A 19,815-nucleotide genomic window follows, 5' to 3' on the forward strand; every position below is an offset into this window, starting at 1 on the left:
GTGTGTGTGTGTGTGTGTGTGTGTGTGTGTGTGTGTGTGTGTGTACATGTACGTGTTTTGTGTGTTCAAACTTATGAAAATGGTTATATAAATATAAAATAAAAAATTGTCATGCAAAGTCATGCGTGATATTAAATTAATTGGACAAAATATAAATATTCTCAATTTTCCAACGAACAGTGAAAATGAGCAATGAGCTCACAACGAGCAATTATGACAGTCACGATGAGTGATTATGGCAGTGGCCTAAGTCATATACTCTTATCGTTTTGAGATATTTCTTTTTGCTTTGGTTTTGCGTTGGTATATATATTAAAAGAATATTTTGTCATTATATAATAAAAAGAATATTTCCCAAAATACATAGATACTTTTATAATGTATAAAATAAATTGAGATAAGATATATAGCTTTTTAAAATGTAAAAAAAATTGTCAAATTTGTTTACTGTTTATAGTAAACAAATTTGCATATTTGATAAATATTTTGCAGATATAGCAAATAATTTTTTTTTTAAATACAAAAAAGAATGAATACTTGTTATATTTGCAAATAATTTGCGAATATCCTTATATCTCTACAAATGGAATTTGCCGTTATGATATACGATTAGCGTTCATAGCAAGTTTTTTTCTCTCTAATATATTTATAATATATTTATGAATATATTCATATTCAATGATATTGTTATTCATAATATTGTTATTTCAAATAGTGTACGCACATAAATTACTGTAAATATTAATTATCTTCGAGAATGACTACAAAAATGTACTTTAGCGATAATTGGAAAAATTATAACCTATACATGATCATCTTTTCCGTATGACTATAATACCTGTTTACCCTAATCTTTTCTGCAATTATAAAATTTTACGAGTAGTAAAATTGTAAAGAAATATGACTTCTTTGGATATCTCAAATGATCATTTTTTAAAATATTATAACGATAAATTTTAAAAATGAATTATGATCACAAAAGATATCGAATTTCATTTAGGAACTAGTTAAAAACAAACACCTATTTATATCTTATGATTATTCTAATTATGTTTTTACTTGTAATTATTGTCAGTATTCTAGTTTTTTCTTTGCCACTTCCAATAATGTTTATAGAATTTTAAAATATTCATGAGAAATTTGCAGAAGAGATAGACAATAACAAATCATCATCTCTTTATATTTTTCCTTCATCGCCGCCCTAGTCGGATACTTGTATAGATATATACATATAATGAAAATATAATTGGATCTACACAAGTTTGCCAGACAGCAAGTGACTTAAACCGCTGTCAAAATAAACGTGAACTGAAGTTTGTTTAACGACACTACTAAAACGCTGCGTTAAGCGTTTCAATTTTCAACTATTAAAAAAAAAAGTTTTATATAATTGTAATATAAATCGATATAACACAAAATTAGTGATGAATCTAACTTTTTCACATTTTTTTCTTCAGGCCACTTTCATAATTACTAGGCGCGTATAATGGGCACACCTGCCTGTAAATCCCTTAGCATATGAGTTTGCACAAATATTGAGATATGTATTTGAGGCGCGCCTGCTTTTGTCTAAATAAATATTTACTCGTCAAAGTTATCCAGTAATAATTTAATAACAATTTCTTATAATATTAAATAAAGCATGTTATAAAAAAATGATTAGATAGAAAGGCTGACTGGCTAATTCTCACCAACCCGTCTATTTAAATTTTTTTTTTTTTATTTAAGAATTCTATCAATTTTTTATTTAAAATATGTAACATTATTTGTTGATATTTTGTATTTTATAATATGAAATTAACGCAAGTATGCGTCCCTAATATGCCTTGGCAAACAGATTCCTGTGTCAAGCACTCATGACCTCGTGTGTGCCATTTGTGGCGTTGAGGGAAAAAAAGAAAAAAAAGAGAGCACGTGGTGCGCTATATATGCGTGTTCGTCGCGCTTGTTTACGCTGGCACCCTTACAACGAGACAATTGATTTCGGTCGCACGAAGGATTACCCGCGGACGAGTGAATGACGACGTCAGGAGGGAAAGATATTATTACAACGTGATACTAACAGATGTGCATAGTAAGCACTAAAACATTATCTTGAAGCTCGCACGAGTTTACGAGATTCAAGCGATGCCGCAATCACGTGCGTTATTCGACCGTGTTTAATTGTGTCGTGGAGCGAACGAAGAAAGGGTTGAGCATTGCCTATTAAATCCATTCTAATTGTTTGAAAATAAAATCATTCGTATCTTTCGAACCTAAAAGTGACTTCGATTAAGCTCTGATTAATTTAATCAGTGATTAATTCTAAATTAACAAAATTTTGCTCATAATAAAATTTCTTAATTATATGCATAATTTATTACTCCCGATCTTTCTCTCCATATGTTAAATAAAAAAAATTAATATACATAATTTTGTTTGTGTTAATAAAATGCTATAGGGATTATTTGATATGTTAGTTATTAATTAAGATAATCAAAGTGGCTCTAAAAGATGCATATCTATAAATTATAGTCTATAAACATATGAGTTTTACACAAAATGAAAATTAGAATCATGATGAGGGCAATGTGTTACAACAAGGGAACAAATAAAAATTTAATAATTTATTTATTATTGCTTGTAATATAGAGACGGAAGTGAAATACTAATTCAATAATGTTTGAAGTGTCTCTTTTACAAATGTAAAAAAATGGAATATTTTGCATTTCTCTTATGATAATGATGTTGATTATGTTTGAGTATTTTTTTTTACCTTAATCAAGTCTGTTGTTTTTAGAGGGTTTTCTCATCGATTGACAATATAAAATCTTTTAAGAATTTTTTTATAAAATCGAATATAATAAAGAAAGTTTGATATGATTTTTATTTATATCTTGAACTTATTATACAACAAAAATTAATTTTAGTAACATACATATGTACATATTATACACACACACATTCAACATATATTTTTTTAGTGTTTTTTGTAACGTTTCCAATTTCCTTTTTAAAATTATTGCTATCATATCGATGAGATAAATAATTTAAAAAATGTTTTAAACATTCATTTTGTATTCAACTTGATAAAATGTTTGTGCCTAATCAGTAATATGTAGAAAAATAATTATATTTATAATATAAGCATGAGCGTAACATATTAACAAATTTTTTTTAATTTTGTTGATTTAGCAGATGCAACAATTTGTTAAGAACAAAATGAGTTTTGATTTATTTCGATATTTCAGTTTGTTCGCAAATTATCATGACAATATATTTGAAAAACTGCAATCTTAGAAAAATAAACATCTATATGTATGTGTGTTTATATATATCTATATGTGTTAAATAAACATCTATTTGTATACATATCTTATTAAGCAGAAGTTATATAGGTTACTAATACATTTTTTGTAATCTAAGATATAAACAAAAATATGTATTAAACTTAAATGTTCTATCTTATTTTAAAAAACTTTTAAAGAAATTTTAAATAAAAATTATCTTTGTATTATGCCAATCGATGAGAAGACCCCCCCACCCTTAAATTGATTATGCAAATAATGATATTTGTACACATATTACTTCATGAATATGAAATCCAAATGATAAATTTAGAATAGTGGCGGAATATTGTTATAGAAAATAAAAATATATAGAGTATAAAAGTTTGATTGTATGTTACCATATAAATAAAATAGTATAGATATATAAGAGTATATGAAATATGTAAGTTTAATTGTATGTTATATAGATAAAATATTGTACTATATATAAATAAAATCTATTTTTACATTTTTTCAACAAGATATTATCAAATTGCTTTTATTTCATTAATTGTAAAATAAATTTATCAGTAATATACTCCAAAATCTTACAATATTTATCTATCTACTTCAAAAGTCTTCGAACTCGTCCACTTATATATTTCAATCTTCTTTGTCTCAGATGAAAATTGAAACGTCCCAAGACATGACGTAGACAGCGGCAGGTGCGTGAAAAATCGCTGGAGCGGCCGCCATGAAGAATCTCGTGCCGTAGTTGTTAAGCGATGTTAGTGACTGCCTCCCCGATGGACAATTCGCCGAACACGCTGTCGGTGGTCGAGGAGGAGGCGACGAACGTCACCGACATCGACGACGCGTTCCCACCGCATGTCGACACCAGCAACATTGTCATCCATCCGGAATCACCCACCAGTAAGAAGCAGACACTGAAAACTTTCGCTGAGGTGAACACGTTGCTGCAGGCCGGCAGGAAGCGGGAGGCGAAGCTAATCATACGGGAGAACGCCTGGCCACTTAACAACGGCATTAGGACGCAGCTCTGGCCGGCGCTCTGCGATCAGCACGCGCACGGCAAGAACATGCTCGACGGATTCTACTGGGACATGGTTAACCAGGTTTTTGGAACGACAGGTTAATAAATATATTTAATATATTACACCAATCTTCGACTTGTATTTTTATTATAAGTTTGTTTGTATTGATTACAAAAAGGATTATAAATAGAGCATCGTGATATATATAAGATTATATATATGTATATCTGTACATTCACCGACTAAAAGGTGGTAATACTTTTTTTTAAATGGCTTATGGAAGTATTAAATCTGAATATGTAATTACTGAAAAGTGCAGAAGATGTAATCAATGGATGTATATTCTTAAATCTATATCGCAAACGCAAATCTATAATATACATAACGTACACTATAATATTTTCATACGCGATATTTTTCGAGAATAATTCTTTTTTCTTCATCGCTGCACTAAAATTTTCTTTCTCACTTTCAATTTAGCCACAAAGAACAGACTTAATATAATATAAGTTTTGAAATATTTTGTTTGCAGAATTACCAGAAAAATCAATCATGCTACCGCCGTTTGTCGATAGTACGCATTGCTTGTCTTACAATTTGACAAGGAAGGGCAGAAACGTGGCGGACAGAATCGTATCTGTATTAGGATACGCTTGTCCTGACATAACATACAGCCCATCCCTTTATCCGTTAACTGCACTTCTCTTGCATTTTGTGCCAGGTAAATAACATTAACTCAGTATTAAATCAACAATAGCTTAACGCAATAATAATTTGACACATCAAAAATTATTTTTCACTTTAGGAATTATTTTTTACTTTATTTAAATAAAATATTACGGATTTATGTTCAAAATGCAAAAAACAACTTCAAATTGGTCATATTTGTACTTAAATAAAATATAAACAGAGTTGCTTTCCAATTATTTAGCATATCTTGACACAAATGTACACAGAAATGCACAAAGCCTAGTGTTGTGCACGATTCAGTTGGAACAAAATATGTACTGATGTACGTTATACCGCGATTTTGGATGGAGTTAGGTTTATTTTTCAGTACCATGTCCATACCTTAGTATTTTTTAATTCGTGATAATGGGAACTGCACTTCTATCTCTCCTGCATTTTCTTCTTGTGTTTATAGCTGCGATTAGTAACTATTTAATTATCACTAAAAAATACAAGCTTACGCAGTCGATTAGTAGTTCTCGGGCTGAGGGTGATATTTCATTTGTGCGTTTTTGTTGCACGACAAATTTTTCAAGTCTGTTGATTGGCTATGGGATAGAGAGATCTGAAGATCTCTCTGTTCTGTATACGTTTGTCGTACGACAAATTTCCCAAGCCTGTTGATTGGCTATAGGATAGAAATCCGAGGATGTCTCGTCGTATGACAAAAAATGCACGAACGAAATAGCATTCTTAAGCCTTGTCTCCACGATTCTAGAACTCAATTCGAGTTCTCGGATTGTGAAATGTGTAACCAGCTTACAGTTTTTAGGGAAAACCGTAGGCTTTAGAATGCGTGTGCACGAAAGTGTCTAGGGATATTGCAATTAGAAAACATGCACGGTTATTTATACTTTTTAATACTTCACAATAAAAAAGTATAAAATAGTAGAATATGTCTACATTCAACTTAATTTTCAATATTTATTTTTCTAAAAAGAGTGAATGATTGAATGGAAAAATGTTATTCTATATTTTCAGTTTATTTGGTGATGGATAAAGATATTAATTATTAATATTAGTTAATTATGAATAGTTTATGAATAATATTCATAATTTATAGTTTAAATATAAATTTTGGAGCTATTTCGAGCCTGGCTAGTTCACTTACACCAATTCTTGTATTACAAACTTATTTTACAAAATATAATCTATTATATCAAACGTTTCAATTTTCAAATAAGGTCTTCCTCAGTGAAATAATTTAAAATACAATTACATACTGTACATAATAGATTGTATTTTGTGAAAGAAGTTCGCAATACAAGAATTGGCGTAAGCAAACTAGCCAGGCTCGAATAGCTCCGAAATTTATATTTAATTTAAATTATATTTAATTGAGCCAATAAATATATGAATTTAATAATTTATATAGTATTATTTCTACTGGACAATTATTTGTAGATTATGATTTTTATATATTTTTTAATTCGATTAGAATTAATCTAAAGAAATAAAATCTAAAATAAGCAAATTTATAGTAAAGATTTTGCTTGCGATAAACCGCTACTTATGTTATTTTTCAGAGGAGGAATGTTACCACTGTATGGCTACTTTGGTAGCTGCCAAAGAGAAAATATTCATCACGCAAACCAAACTTCTTTATGAAGTTACGTGGAAAACGGTAGAACAAATCACTAAAAAACATGTTGTAAGTAACAATAATTCCTAAAGTTTAGATTTCATATAATTAAACATATAAGATTAATAACGGATGCCTGACAAATGACAATTCAAATAAATAAAAGATAAAACAGTATATAGGAGTAAAGTGTTTTTGAGTTTTTCTTACACTAAAAAAGAAAAGATTGTCTGCAGCAAATTAGATAGTATGCTGCAGCGGCCAATTTTTGGTTGCGTTAGCCTATCCGCAATTTCAATATAGGATCTCGATAGACTAACGCAATCAAAAATTGGCTACTGCAACCAATTAAAAATGCTATGCGATATTCAGCCAATTTTTTCTTTCAATGTACATAGAAATTTTTTTTACGATCTATATATCAAAATTTAACCTAATAATAATTGTTATTAATTAAAATTATGTTTAAATGATTCGATTGGATTCAAATTCAGAAAAAAATTTACATTATCGATTAAAAAAATCTTAAATCATACATCTAGAGAGAGAGGGGGGGGGGGAATGGTACTCTATTTATCAAAGTAATTTTAGAATAAATTTTAAAAGCGGAGAAAAAATGTCTGTTATTATTTTTGTTATTTTCGGAGAAAGTAACTTACAATATTTTGCGCGATATATTTTTCATTATCTCAATGCCTTATCTCATGGTAAAATAAACTTCTTTATCTATATATCTATCCCTCTCTTAATCGACATTACTCCAGATCGATATACATTCACTGAAATTATATAAAAGAGTTATAAACTTAAGATATAAAATTATTTGCTATCAAAAAATTACAAGCAGTAATAGATTTCTAGCGATATGTGCGTGTGCGCGCGCGCGCATGCGCACGTATATATAAAATACAATATATATAATGTATATTTTTCGATTTCATAATTTTAAGAAATCAGCTGCTGTACATTTAGCGAGGCATTGCTCCGGTTCAAGAGCAGAAAGAATCTACATGGACTGGATCTGGTGGATTCTTCAACTTCTTCCATTTCAACATCTAGTCAGGGTTATGGACTGTTTTCTTCATGAAGGCATTAAGGTGAGTTTATACTTTAGATCTGATCGCTAACTCTATGAATAATTTTTATAAATTATATTCAACTCATGAATATAATGAATGAAATGTATATTTTGCCACAATTAAAAGCTCGAACTTCAAATTCAAACAATTCGTATAGTTGGCACGCAATTGAATCATCAAATTATTCGAACAATAATATTTAAAAGTTTAAATAATTATTTAAATTGTTTAGATATATTAAAAAATCGTATGAAAATACAATATTCATTGCAAAGAAAAATGATCAAAGACATAAGGAGATACTGACTTCCTTAGTACACATTAAATTACAAATTAGAAAGTGAAACAAATGTATATTTTTGTATTCTTTGTTTTACGATAGACAGTTATGCGAATAAAGATTCAAATAATTTAAACTTCGAGAAGATTTGAAGAACTGTTAGAATCATTCGATTATTATGAATTCCGAGTCCAAACTGGTTTGAACCGTCCGCCAACCGGAAAATTCCGAACTTTACTTCTTGTTATGCATTCAAGGAACCAGTCGAAGAACAGCACGTGAAACCGTCCATCTATCGCACATATGAGAGCGAGAAAAATTGGCATTTACCCAACCGACAGATAAAGATCATGTGCGCGTTATGTGTACTGAGCAATGCACTTATATTCTAGGAATAGGACAAATGTTAAATTTGACATTTGACTCAGTGCCAACGGAAAGTTGTTTTGCAAGCATTTTTGAGCATAGTGGATAAAATTGTTCTTTTTGAACATATATGCGAATTTGTTATAAAATACTGTTTTAATAATTAAATTAAATTATCATCAATTGTTTTGCTTTCAGGTCTTTTATCGGGTAGCTATGGCTATAGTTTTATTATTTTATAAGCATTCTTCGCCGCAGAATTCTGAATGGATGAATGAGATTTCGAAGAATGGAATAGATGCTGCTCTATCAAAATTCTGCAGACAAATGCCAGTGAGTAACAAAATCTAAAATAAATTGTGTTTAGCGGAATAATTGTAACATAAGAAATAAATTTGAAAAGCACAAAGAAACTAATATACTATAATTAGACAACAAGAGAAAGAGTAAACATTATATTTGTATTTAAGGATGTTTATATTATATCAGCTAAAAGTATCAAACAATCGGACAAAATAATCTGATATCAACCAATATCAAAAAATTTGGATAATATTAGCCGTAAATATGCCCTGAAATTACAAAAAAAAAAAACAAAACAAATCTTAATTTGATTTATAATGGTTTTATGCAAAATAATCACGTTTTTCTGTAGTTGTAGGTCAATAAATTTTAAACGAACAAGTGAATGTAAATGAACTTTTGCACGAATATTTATTATTGTTTCATCAGTATGTGTTTAAAATTTTATTTTAGTTCTTAGTATTACTTCCTCATCAAATAAGTATTGCAAATCGCGATTTTACATAAAAATTAAGACTAACGAAAAATTAAATAACTTTTAAAATAATAAGAGAATTGTGCTCAAATTTTACATAGATATTTAGACATAATAAAACAATCTATGAAATTTTTATATTTTTGATATTGTTTTGAGATGTGATCCATACTTCCTTGATAGAAATTTCAAATATGAACTAAAATAATGATTTAAATATGTATATATCTAAATACATATGTATAATAATAATATTCTACTTAGAAGTTTAGATATTTTATCTTACAAGGATTTAATTGTGAGAAATGCTATTGAAAATAATAATTCATTAATTTTTACAGGTAACACCTGCTAAATTTTTGCGTACCGCTTTTGGGATACGTGGACTCAGCTCAGCATACATATCACGAGTATTTCTGCGCACAGAAATGGCTCTTAAGAGCAAGAGTGTCCTGACAGGGTCTCGATCGTTGGCCAGGTCACGTTCTACAGACAATCTACCCACCAGTCAGTCTCAGGTCAACATTCAGATGATGTCACACACACTCACAATACGAGAAGTATGTTATTTATCTATCTTTTCCTTTTTCTTAATTCAATTCCATATTTTTTTCAATTTATTAATAAAAATGTGCTGATTATCAAGGATCTTGGACATTATATGATTTAGCTTAATAAATAACATTCATAAATTAAAAGTTAGAATTATAATTTGATAAGCAGGATAGTAATATTATACATTTAATTGCTAATAGGAGAATAATGTTGGTAAAATTTGATAATTTTTTCAACAGTTTTCAGCATGTCTTTGTGGACGTTAATGCATATCATGCATAAAATTTTTATGTTGTTATAACTTCAATTATATTGGCTGCACTTTAAAAAATGCACGGAAGTTCATTGTTGGAATTTTGAATCTTTTAATGAGTATTTATTTTTTCTAATCTTCTTCTTTCTCCAAATATTGAAGATTATTAAAGAAAGAGAAAGAAAGTATTAATTTTATTTTTTTAAATATGTCGTTAAATTTTTTTTCAGAATTTTATTTAAAATGTAATTATTAAATTGTTTATAATATTAAAAGTTTAAAACTTTTTCTCAATTAATTTTCAAACATGGAATCAAGAGACACAGTAGTGTCTCGCGCTTAGGGGTTCGGGCAACGATAGGTTACTTCGTATATCTACAATATATGCGAGCTAACTAGTTAAACTAGTAGGGCCACATTTTCGCTTAATTTAAGATAGAGTAATATATAATCATTAAAAAAGTATATGAGATTATTAATGTGTTTATCTCACAAGTTTTAATGGAATAAATTGAAATTAAGTAATAAATTCAAATTAAATATATCAAATTATTTTCTGCAGAAATATTGATTTCATCGAAAGCAGAACATTGTTATGAATACATCTGGAATTTATACGCATGAACATAATTTTAATTGATAGAATTTCTACAGGTTGCAAATAGAAGTATTTATAGTTTTTTTTCATAGTATGCAACATTTTATTGTTTCAGCATATGTAACTATCCCCTTTTATTTCCTAAAACAAAGGAGACAATTGAAACTATTAAATGTCAACTTCACTTGTTACGGTCTATTTTCTTCAATTTTAAGGAATAAAAGGGGTTGCTTACACTAGGGGATATCTTGTATAATTTCTCTTTATAATGAGAATTGAAACAGATATAATTTCGTTGAGTTCGATTTTCGATGTTACAGGTATGCGAGAAAAACCTTGCCGATTATTGCATTTCATTTACTCACGGATAAATGTAAGGATCATTGTTGCATGCCTACGATATCCAAATCTTAACTCGATGAAATTTCAGAATACTCAATAAATCGTGATATAATCAATAAGAAAACAATTTCCTGTGAAAAAAAACGATTAAAAGATATTCGATAAATATTTTTTATCAATTATTTTAATTTTTGATTGCGTAATTTCCGAAAAAAATATTACTGATAATAATTTATTAACTATAAATAGTAATAATTTTTCGAAGTAATGAAATACAACAATTGCGAACATAACGGTATGTTTCTAATATTGAAAATTCGATATTACTTCAATTGTAATTAATTATTACAAGATATTCGACATATTAATACCAACATATAGTCGAATAAATTCATTTTTACATTCAAAGTAATCTCTCTTAGAAACTACACAATCTAAAAAAATTATTATATATGTATTCTTTCAAACGTTTCTTTTTTAAGAGAAATGGCTTTCTTAAGTTGATTGTATTACAATTTACTGAATATCGTATGTACTGGTTTCAATCTCCGCTTTGTACAGCCCAGCGTGTTAAAGTAGTCTCTTATAGGGTTCGGTAAACCTTCGAATCTCTCAATGATTCCATTTGTTTTCAGAAAGAATGTGAAGACACGTACAAAGACAGGGTATCGTATAATTATCTTTTTGGGAAATGTGTTGTCAATTTCATGTGCTCTACCCACCTTTACCTTTATTTCTACCCTTTATACTCTGAGATATCATTTATATTACACTCATACTCTACACGTACTCACTCATCGCCATACATTTGTCGTGCCAGCTTTGTTGCTGTTATTTATCCATCCGCAGCGACTCCTTTAATACATCTTCCACTATCAACGCGGCAGTAACCAATACTCTCGTCAGCAATGTCTACTGCAACGCATAATGTAAAATTCTCGCTGGCTTTTTCAGTGTGGCTCCGCGTGTATCAATGCGGGTTGCAATCGTGAATGATCTATAACTTCTCACAAGATCAGTATTCAAACAAATAAATAAGCAACTTTTAAGGACTGCGCAAAATTAAAAGAATAGAGAACAAAGAACGAAGAATAAGAATTTCAACCTATCAAAAACCTGCACATGAAATAGTTTCTGATAGGTTAATATTCTTATTTTCCTTTGTTTCCTAATCCTTTGATCGTGCGCAGCTCCTTATGTTCAAAAGATTGAATTAGAAGATATATAACTGTCTTATTCGTCTATCGTATTATTCTTTCTTCTTCCTTCTTTTAAAAATCTTCTTAAAGTCTCCTCTTTTTGCAGCCATATTGGATTATATAAATCGAAGCAAACAGATATAAATTCTTTTCTTGTGTTATAGGCTTTCTATATTAAGCCATTATTTAAGCTTCAGCCGTAAGAAATTGACCAATCAACAGCCAAATATGAGAAGAATTGACTGTAATTAGTGAATTTCTTATAACTTAAAACTTAAGCTTTATTATAGAAAACTTATTTTACATCGAAATAAGTTTTTTCGCATACTACTATCTGTGTATGATAGCATAAATTATATATTAAACTATACTAATGGAACTCTAATTATGCCTTATTAATAAATGAGAGAGGATCAAATATTTATATTTGTCTGTTTATATTTATATTCGTCCTACAATTGTAGAAAGAGAATATACTATATGAACATATATATAATATATAATAAATTAAAGATTATCTATTCTTTATTCCATTTTTCTATTTAATCAAACATAAACGAGAAAGATTAATATATTTCAATGTATGCAAGAAAAAATTATTTATTTTTTGACGTTATAATTTAATATGGCTATACTAAGGGAGAAAAAAATAAAATTGAATTAATACTTTTAAAGTTTCAGTTTGTAATTTAAGCACGGTAATTTTTTATATATTATAATAAAGGACTAAGCTATGAAAGTTTATAAATAACAGGATCTCATCTGAATTATATGAATTTAATCGAGCTTTGCTTGGCAAACGTTTAGTATTAGTTTCATTCCTTTCAGTGTTATCTGTTATAAACTTATTATTACCCTGTTTTTTTGAATGTGATTCTATGGTATTGATTCAGACATATTATTATGCCAATTTTAGAAGATGCTTTCCGTAGATATAACGTTAATTACATTTATTTTTCAAAGACATCTAAGTTGTGTTCTATATGTTTCTCTATATTTCCCAATTTATACTACAAGAATTTATAATTCTATTAGTACACAACATAGAAACAAAAAACAAATATCAAAATAATATTTATCAGTAAATCTTTAACCAACTTTTACTTTCAGAATATACAAACTAAAGAGATTTGACGTAAAGCTGAAAAATATAATTAATATTAAATTAATATAAGTAATATTAAAAATTGTAAAATAAATTGTAATTTTAAAAAATTTTCTTTTAAATTTGAAGTCGTTTTTAAGCTTACTACATGGCTAAAAAATTATCCGGTCGTTCTGCCTCTTTGTCTTAATATAATCGAGGGCATCTCTTTTATCATATTGGAAATCAATATCATCGTCTATTTTATCTGCCAACATCTTAAAGAGGCCTGTAACATTTCGGAATATTTGGAACAATATGTGGTCACAATGTAATAATGTATATATTAAATAGTTTAAATGTTTGAAATACATTTGCTGTTTATTTATCATTATTATGCATAATAATGTAATAAACAGATTTTAATATAAGATTTTAATATAAGATAGATCTACTTTATTGAATTAAATAAAGTAGAAAATTTAAAATTATACGTATATTAAATATCTCTTTGTCTATTAATATAAATTTGATAATTTATTACAAGTATTAAATTAAAAAATCCAAATTAAATCTTTTACAGCTGTTTTATTTATAATTATACATTTAATAATTATTATATTCACGAATCATTTATAAATACATATTAAGAATGTATTTATTATTCGCTAATATTCTCATTAGATAATGAAATAAAATGATTAGAAGAGAAATATACATATAAATGAATGAAGTAGAAAAGCGTTGAATAAGAGGAGCAAAATGAATTTTTATTGCAGGCTTTGAGATATGTTAATGTTTTAATAATATTCTGCTGTCTTAAGCAATCATAAGTTTCTTAGCATTTTCGAAAGATTCTGCATTCAAATTTTATGCCCTAAAAATTTGCATCAGCTGTAAGAATAGACAAGAATGGAATTGATAACCTTGATAAGTTCAATCAAGGTTTACAGTTATTTATTAATCCGCGAATCAAAGTCTCCTTGGCACATTTCATATATGTAAATTTTATTGAATATAAGTTGTAGCATGCAAAGAAACCTAATTTATTTCGATGTATAGTGCAAGAAAAACATTACGATTTTTTTTTCTTCTGATGTCACAGTATGATGCGATTGTAATGAAGGATCAAAGGATTTTACATTGCTCCAAGATAATCAATATTAAATTCATGAAATTCTGTGCGGTTATTCGTATCTAATAAATGTATAGTTTATTTAGTTATTTACATATTCTTTGGTGTAACTTTACGTTATAAAAAAGTATCAAATATCTCCGTGGAGCATTTGTGCAGTGGGTACATGCAAAGTTCACATTGATACCATTAGTACTCTTCACTGTACATCGATGTAACTGACGTGTTTGTGCTGTCTTGTGTTGTGCTGCCTTCACTGGAATGATGGATTAAATGGTACCGGGTGTGTAGGGCGCACACAGTCCTGGACCACGCGCTCTATCAATGGGCGTTTATCCCATACAAAGTATATGCTCCCAGATCCTAGACATGCCTGATGTAAGTACTCACGGCCGTCCTTTCATCGATTGAGTTAAGATTCAAAAGCTCCGTCAAGTAGTCGTTTATTCTGTGGCATGTCTATATTGTCGTCGTTGGTGTATATGCAATCGCATAAAAATATATGCAAAATTCGGCAATCTAGAAAATTTGACGATTTTTTCGGGCTTGTCGTAAAGACAAGATCTAAAGTAATAAATAAAATATAAGAGAATCTTTATACCTTTTATTTATAAGGTTAAATTTTAAAAGTAGCATTTTGTAAATGAGCACCTTTACATTTCTAATAAGGAGTCTTCCATTAACATTTTTTCATTACTTTATTCAAAACTATATAAACTTTGATTTAATTCTTGAATTTGCTGTCATGAGCGAGATTATCTTAGTAAAAGTGTTTAAAGCAAAATCTAAAAATATTCTTTCACTGAAAAAAAACATGGTAACAAATTCAATTACTGCGAACAACAGAGAGTTAGATATAGAAATGTTGATTTACAGAATGTTATTTTTTTAGAGATCTTATTATAAATTAAACTCAATAAATAAAATACGAAAATATTATTAGCATTGAAAAATTATTCCTCTTTTTATTATTTTATTTTATTACTGTATTATTTTATTTCTTTAAATCTTTATTTCTCTACACAAGCTTGAAAAAAATCATTAGATTTCAAATTGCTAAATCTTGTATATATACAGAATGTTTCAAAGTAAGATCGAAATATTTTGTTGTATTATTGTATGGAGAAACTTTATGTAATCCCCTTGTAGTTCTATTTTGAGATAGGATGAGTGATCGAAGAAGGTTTACTTTGCGCTAAGAAATCTTGAAACCCATGAATTGAGGTATCGATCGAAATGGAAATGGATTCAATTGAAAATAAATAAAGCACATGTGCTTTTTAAATTAATTGTTGTTATAATGTTTCCTTGTATTGGAGGAAGAAAGAGTGAAAGAGAAAAATTAGAAAACAAGAGTACTGAACGTGCAGTTGAAAAGAATACATCTCATCGCTAGCACAAGAACCCATGTTGACGTCTCGATAACATTCATTTGTATTTTTATCTCTAACCGATTGATGCTATCCTGATTGTTGCATGACGAATGATATTATGCACTGATTTGCAAAAGATACGGATGTTTACTTTCGCCAACATATTAGCATATTGTTCGTGTTTTTGTTGATATCTCACGTAAACGAGATAGAAACACATTTTATTAGAATTAATGTTTCTTTATAAGAAAATGTTTGCGATATTATAATATAAATAGGAAATTCTAACTATTTTTTGTTCTATATTTTTTTATAAAGATATACGTATATGTGTGTATATAAATGTAAATAATTAGGAAAGAATAATACTTTATGATGGTAGAATAAATATGATTTACAAATATTACGTTCTTCTAGTAAAAACAATTGAGTTCTTTTTGCAACGTATAATTGCTATTTTAGAAATATTCAATTATAGCTTACACATATATTTATATCACAATTACATCTTTCATGATTAATATTATCTAAAAAAACACAAAGGATTGTCAACAGAAAAATCTCGATATTATTTTGCTTTGTATGGAAAAATACAGTAAATATAGGAGAAAATAGTACAATGATGAAAGACGAGAAAAGATAACTTTCGAAAAAGTAGGTATATTTAATTAAAAAAAATATATCAGTTATTTTTTTATTTTTCACTGAGTATCTTGTGGAGAAACGCATTAAAAATTATAATAAATTTAAAATTATATTAAAATATATATTAAAATATATTAAAATATATATTAAATTTAAAATTATAATAAATTTTTATCATCAAGAAGATATAAAAATCTTTATTAACATTATCAGTTACTGTAATTTTCTATCAAATAGTTGATATAATCATTTTAATTTATCAGCGCATGTCTTATCGTAATTTAGTTTGCTCCTTCTAAATTATTAGTGAGCCATTAGAAATAACTAATGTTTGCACAATTGTAAAAATCACCTTTTACGTCCAATTAATGATTTGGATTTGTTTATTTACCAGTTATTTACCCTATGGTCATGGCTACCGATGAGAATCACGATGTACCAGCCTACCTTATTATATACGACTGAAGAACATGGATGCTCTTTGACGACGTTCTATGTGCGAGTTGAGCAGCATGAACCGACTCTTCTGATGATAAAAACCTGTAATAACGAGGTAAATATAATAACTAATAAGTATCTTTTTAGTACATAAGCAAACAATATTTATATTTAACGATATTATTTTACACACACACACACACACACGCACGCACGCAAAATAATTTACAACAAATGCCGTAAATCAATTTTTGAGCCAAAATTTTAAATAACAATTAATAAAATACCTAATACTATATATTTTTTGCCAAAACACACACACGTGTTTTGGCAAAAAATATATAGTATTAGGTATTTTATTAATTGTTATTTAAAATTTTGGCTCAAAAATTTACGGCATTTGTTGTAAATTATTTTTATAGTTTCAAGAACTTTTGTACGTTAAAAAAATCATGTAAAATAATTACAAAATATATAATCTCGATAGAAAGACTAATAAAAGATATTGATACGTTTGTTTTTTTAATACAACTTGTTTTTTAATACTTTTTGTTTTATTTTACAGCTTTATTTGTAATTTTTACGATGTTTTTCAGGTATTTGGAGCTTATTGTTCTACTAGATGGTGCGAACGTAATTTGAAAGACGATAAAGGTCAAAGACAAGCATACTTTGGTACTGGTGAGACATTCCTGTTCAGTTTGTATCCTGAGCGAGCTAAGTATCCTTGGATAGGTATGGATTCATCGCACAATGACTCTAGAGTACATCATTCAGCCGAGCTATTTATGGCTGCTGATTCGAAGATGATAACTATCGGTGGCGGGTAAGTTTTGACATAAATTAATGCTGATAAATTGTTTAAATGTCCATCGCACAAAGGGTAAAGAATAACAGAAAACAGAAAGTTCTCTCTATTTCTCTTTTTCGAAGTAACAACATATTTTATATCAAATAATTTACATTAATTATAGATTTCGATTTTTCAGTGTAGCACTATACTATGTAGTATTATTGTAGCTCGGAAAACATATTAAAACAATTTATGGTTCTTATCACTTTATTTCAGGGACGGTCAGGCGATCTGGATGGACGAAAATATAAGATTCGGTAAAACGGATCGATGTTCGACCTTTAACAATCCACCCCTCTGCGCTAGTGGTGATTTCGAGATTAGAGTGTTGGAAGTGTATGGCTTCGCCGGTGCCTGAAGAGGGAAGAAACAGCGTATTAGTTTGTTTTATTCCCTACTGCCATTTAGTGACTCTCTTTCTACATATACGTACTAAACACTGTGTTATATGTCATAAATGTGTCTCCGAGTATCATTCTTTTTAGTAAATTCGTATGTGAAGAATATACAATATGAGATTACATTATATAAGAGGACAAAAATATTTTATTTGATTGTGTGTAGAAATATTTTGCATTATTTAATTTCTAGAAATTATTTGACATTTTTTCACGTTAAACATAGATTTAGACTTGTAATATTTATTCTATTGTATTGCCACTGAAAAGAAAACAAATTATTAAAAATGAAAGTATTAGGATTATATAACATAATGAGTTGGGCAAGACAAATAATAGTTAAGTAAAAACAATATAATAGATAATTTATATATGAATTAGTTGAGAAATCCTGAACTATATTAACAATAAAATAAATATATAAAATATGAAAATTATATGGTTATTTTACAGACAATTTGTATGCAATCAAATTAAATATTTTTGTTTTTTTAAACAAATTTCACAAAATACAATGCATCAAAATACTGTACAAAATAACTGCTTACGATAATTATTACCAACTGTGTATCTGCCGATTATTAATGGTAATAATTGATGAAGTAACATCGATTTGCATACGACTTAAAAATACATTATAGTGATGACGTTTCAGAGCAATTATGCGTTCAATGATATAACTGTCAAATATTGTTAGTAGTAAATAATCAATAGTAATGACTTATAGATTCATAAAACAATTGTCTTGTGAGTCTATAGGTATACTTATATTATGAGACAATTAAAGCTACGTTTCAAAATAGGTAGCTTGTTATAACGGTCATTGTCGATAGTGTAGTTGCAAAATATTATAGGCAATATTTCAATAGCTTTGAATACTTGTTCCAGACGCGATAAACAAAAATATATATGTTTATATTTATAAAATATTGTTCTCCTAAGAACATACTTTGGCAGATCGAGAGATATATCCGCGATTGCCTACACAATAATATTATTGCTTATAAATATATCCGGACGAAAAAAGAAAGACTAGACTTTTTGGCGTTTTCTCTGCCGCTTGAGATTATTCTTTTTTGTCGTCTCTTTCACTTAGCATACAATGATCATTCTCTTAATTTTGCATGTATATTTAGACAACTCGGCGGCGGGTGACTCGTAAATTAAATTCGACTTTAAGTATAACTTAAATAAATTTCGATCATGCAAATTCGTTCTATTTCATGCTCATTCACTTTTTTAGTTACATTAGATAAAGAATGTTTAAAGAAACAACATGTGTTGTATGTGTGTATGTGACAGAAAAAAATACTTTTAAAATAATCTTACTTTTTTTATTCAAGTAGAATTAATTCATTTTCGTTTATATTATTAATAACAGGCTATTTGATTTCTTCCATTTCAAAATAGAATGACATTACTTATTCTGATTGTGAACTACTGATACTCTGCTCTAAAAATTATTCGTATGGTTCATTACACACCATATTTATTAGACAATATTAGACAATATTCTTTAATTTTTGCGGATCTACAATTAGTTCTAGAGTTTGCCCGTCGTTGAGATACGAAACGAAATAAAATATACATTAATCCATAAAATGTAGCTATTATTGCGCCGAGCTTCGACAATAAGCTACGTTGAAGGCCATATAGTCGCGAAATTCGCAATTTTTCGTATGTACATATATAAAGAGCACGCTGATTTGCGAATACTTAATATTCATGAACTAGGAATTATTGTTATATGTGTGTATATATAACACAATGTGTGTATGTACACCTGTGTATATACATATATAAGTATACATATATATATATATAT

The 19,815-nt window shown here is 28.3% G+C and overlaps 2 protein-coding genes across 5 annotated transcripts in view; one reads left to right on the forward strand and one right to left on the reverse strand.

Moving 5' to 3' along the window:
- The window catches only part of LOC108746407 (TBC1 domain family member 24), a 29,378-nt gene extending 11,231 nt beyond the window's left edge, over window positions 1-18,147 (forward strand). The window contains exons 2-12 of one of the 4 annotated variants that reach the window (XM_018483152.1): window positions 3,931-4,400; window positions 4,836-5,024; window positions 6,559-6,683; window positions 7,565-7,711; window positions 8,538-8,672; window positions 9,459-9,677; window positions 11,501-11,530; window positions 14,575-14,661; window positions 16,696-16,854; window positions 17,336-17,565; window positions 17,809-18,147. In XM_018483152.1, the coding sequence (XP_018338654.1) occupies window positions 4,034-4,400; window positions 4,836-5,024; window positions 6,559-6,683; window positions 7,565-7,711; window positions 8,538-8,672; window positions 9,459-9,677; window positions 11,501-11,530; window positions 14,575-14,661; window positions 16,696-16,854; window positions 17,336-17,565; window positions 17,809-17,950 (1,830 nt within the window). In that variant the 5' untranslated portion in view covers window positions 3,931-4,033 and the 3' untranslated portion in view covers window positions 17,951-18,147. The remainder of the gene's footprint in view (window positions 1-3,930; window positions 4,401-4,835; window positions 5,025-6,558; window positions 6,684-7,564; window positions 7,712-8,537; window positions 8,673-9,458; window positions 9,678-11,500; window positions 11,531-14,574; window positions 14,662-16,695; window positions 16,855-17,335; window positions 17,566-17,808) is intronic. The other 3 variants (XM_018483154.1, XM_018483153.1, XM_018483155.1) reach the window with 3 other exon arrangements.
- LOC108746405 (putative uncharacterized protein DDB_G0282133) overlaps window positions 16,798-19,815 on the reverse strand; it is a 25,818-nt gene continuing 22,800 nt past the window's right edge. Inside the window, exon 14 of the mRNA XM_018483146.1 lies at window positions 16,798-16,841. The gene's annotated coding sequence lies outside the window, so the exon portion shown is untranslated. The remainder of the gene's footprint in view (window positions 16,842-19,815) is intronic.

This window comes from Trachymyrmex septentrionalis, unplaced genomic scaffold (genome assembly GCF_001594115.1).
Source record: "Trachymyrmex septentrionalis isolate Tsep2-gDNA-1 unplaced genomic scaffold, Tsep1.0 scaffold17, whole genome shotgun sequence".
NCBI lineage: Eukaryota > Metazoa > Arthropoda > Insecta > Hymenoptera > Formicidae > Trachymyrmex > Trachymyrmex septentrionalis.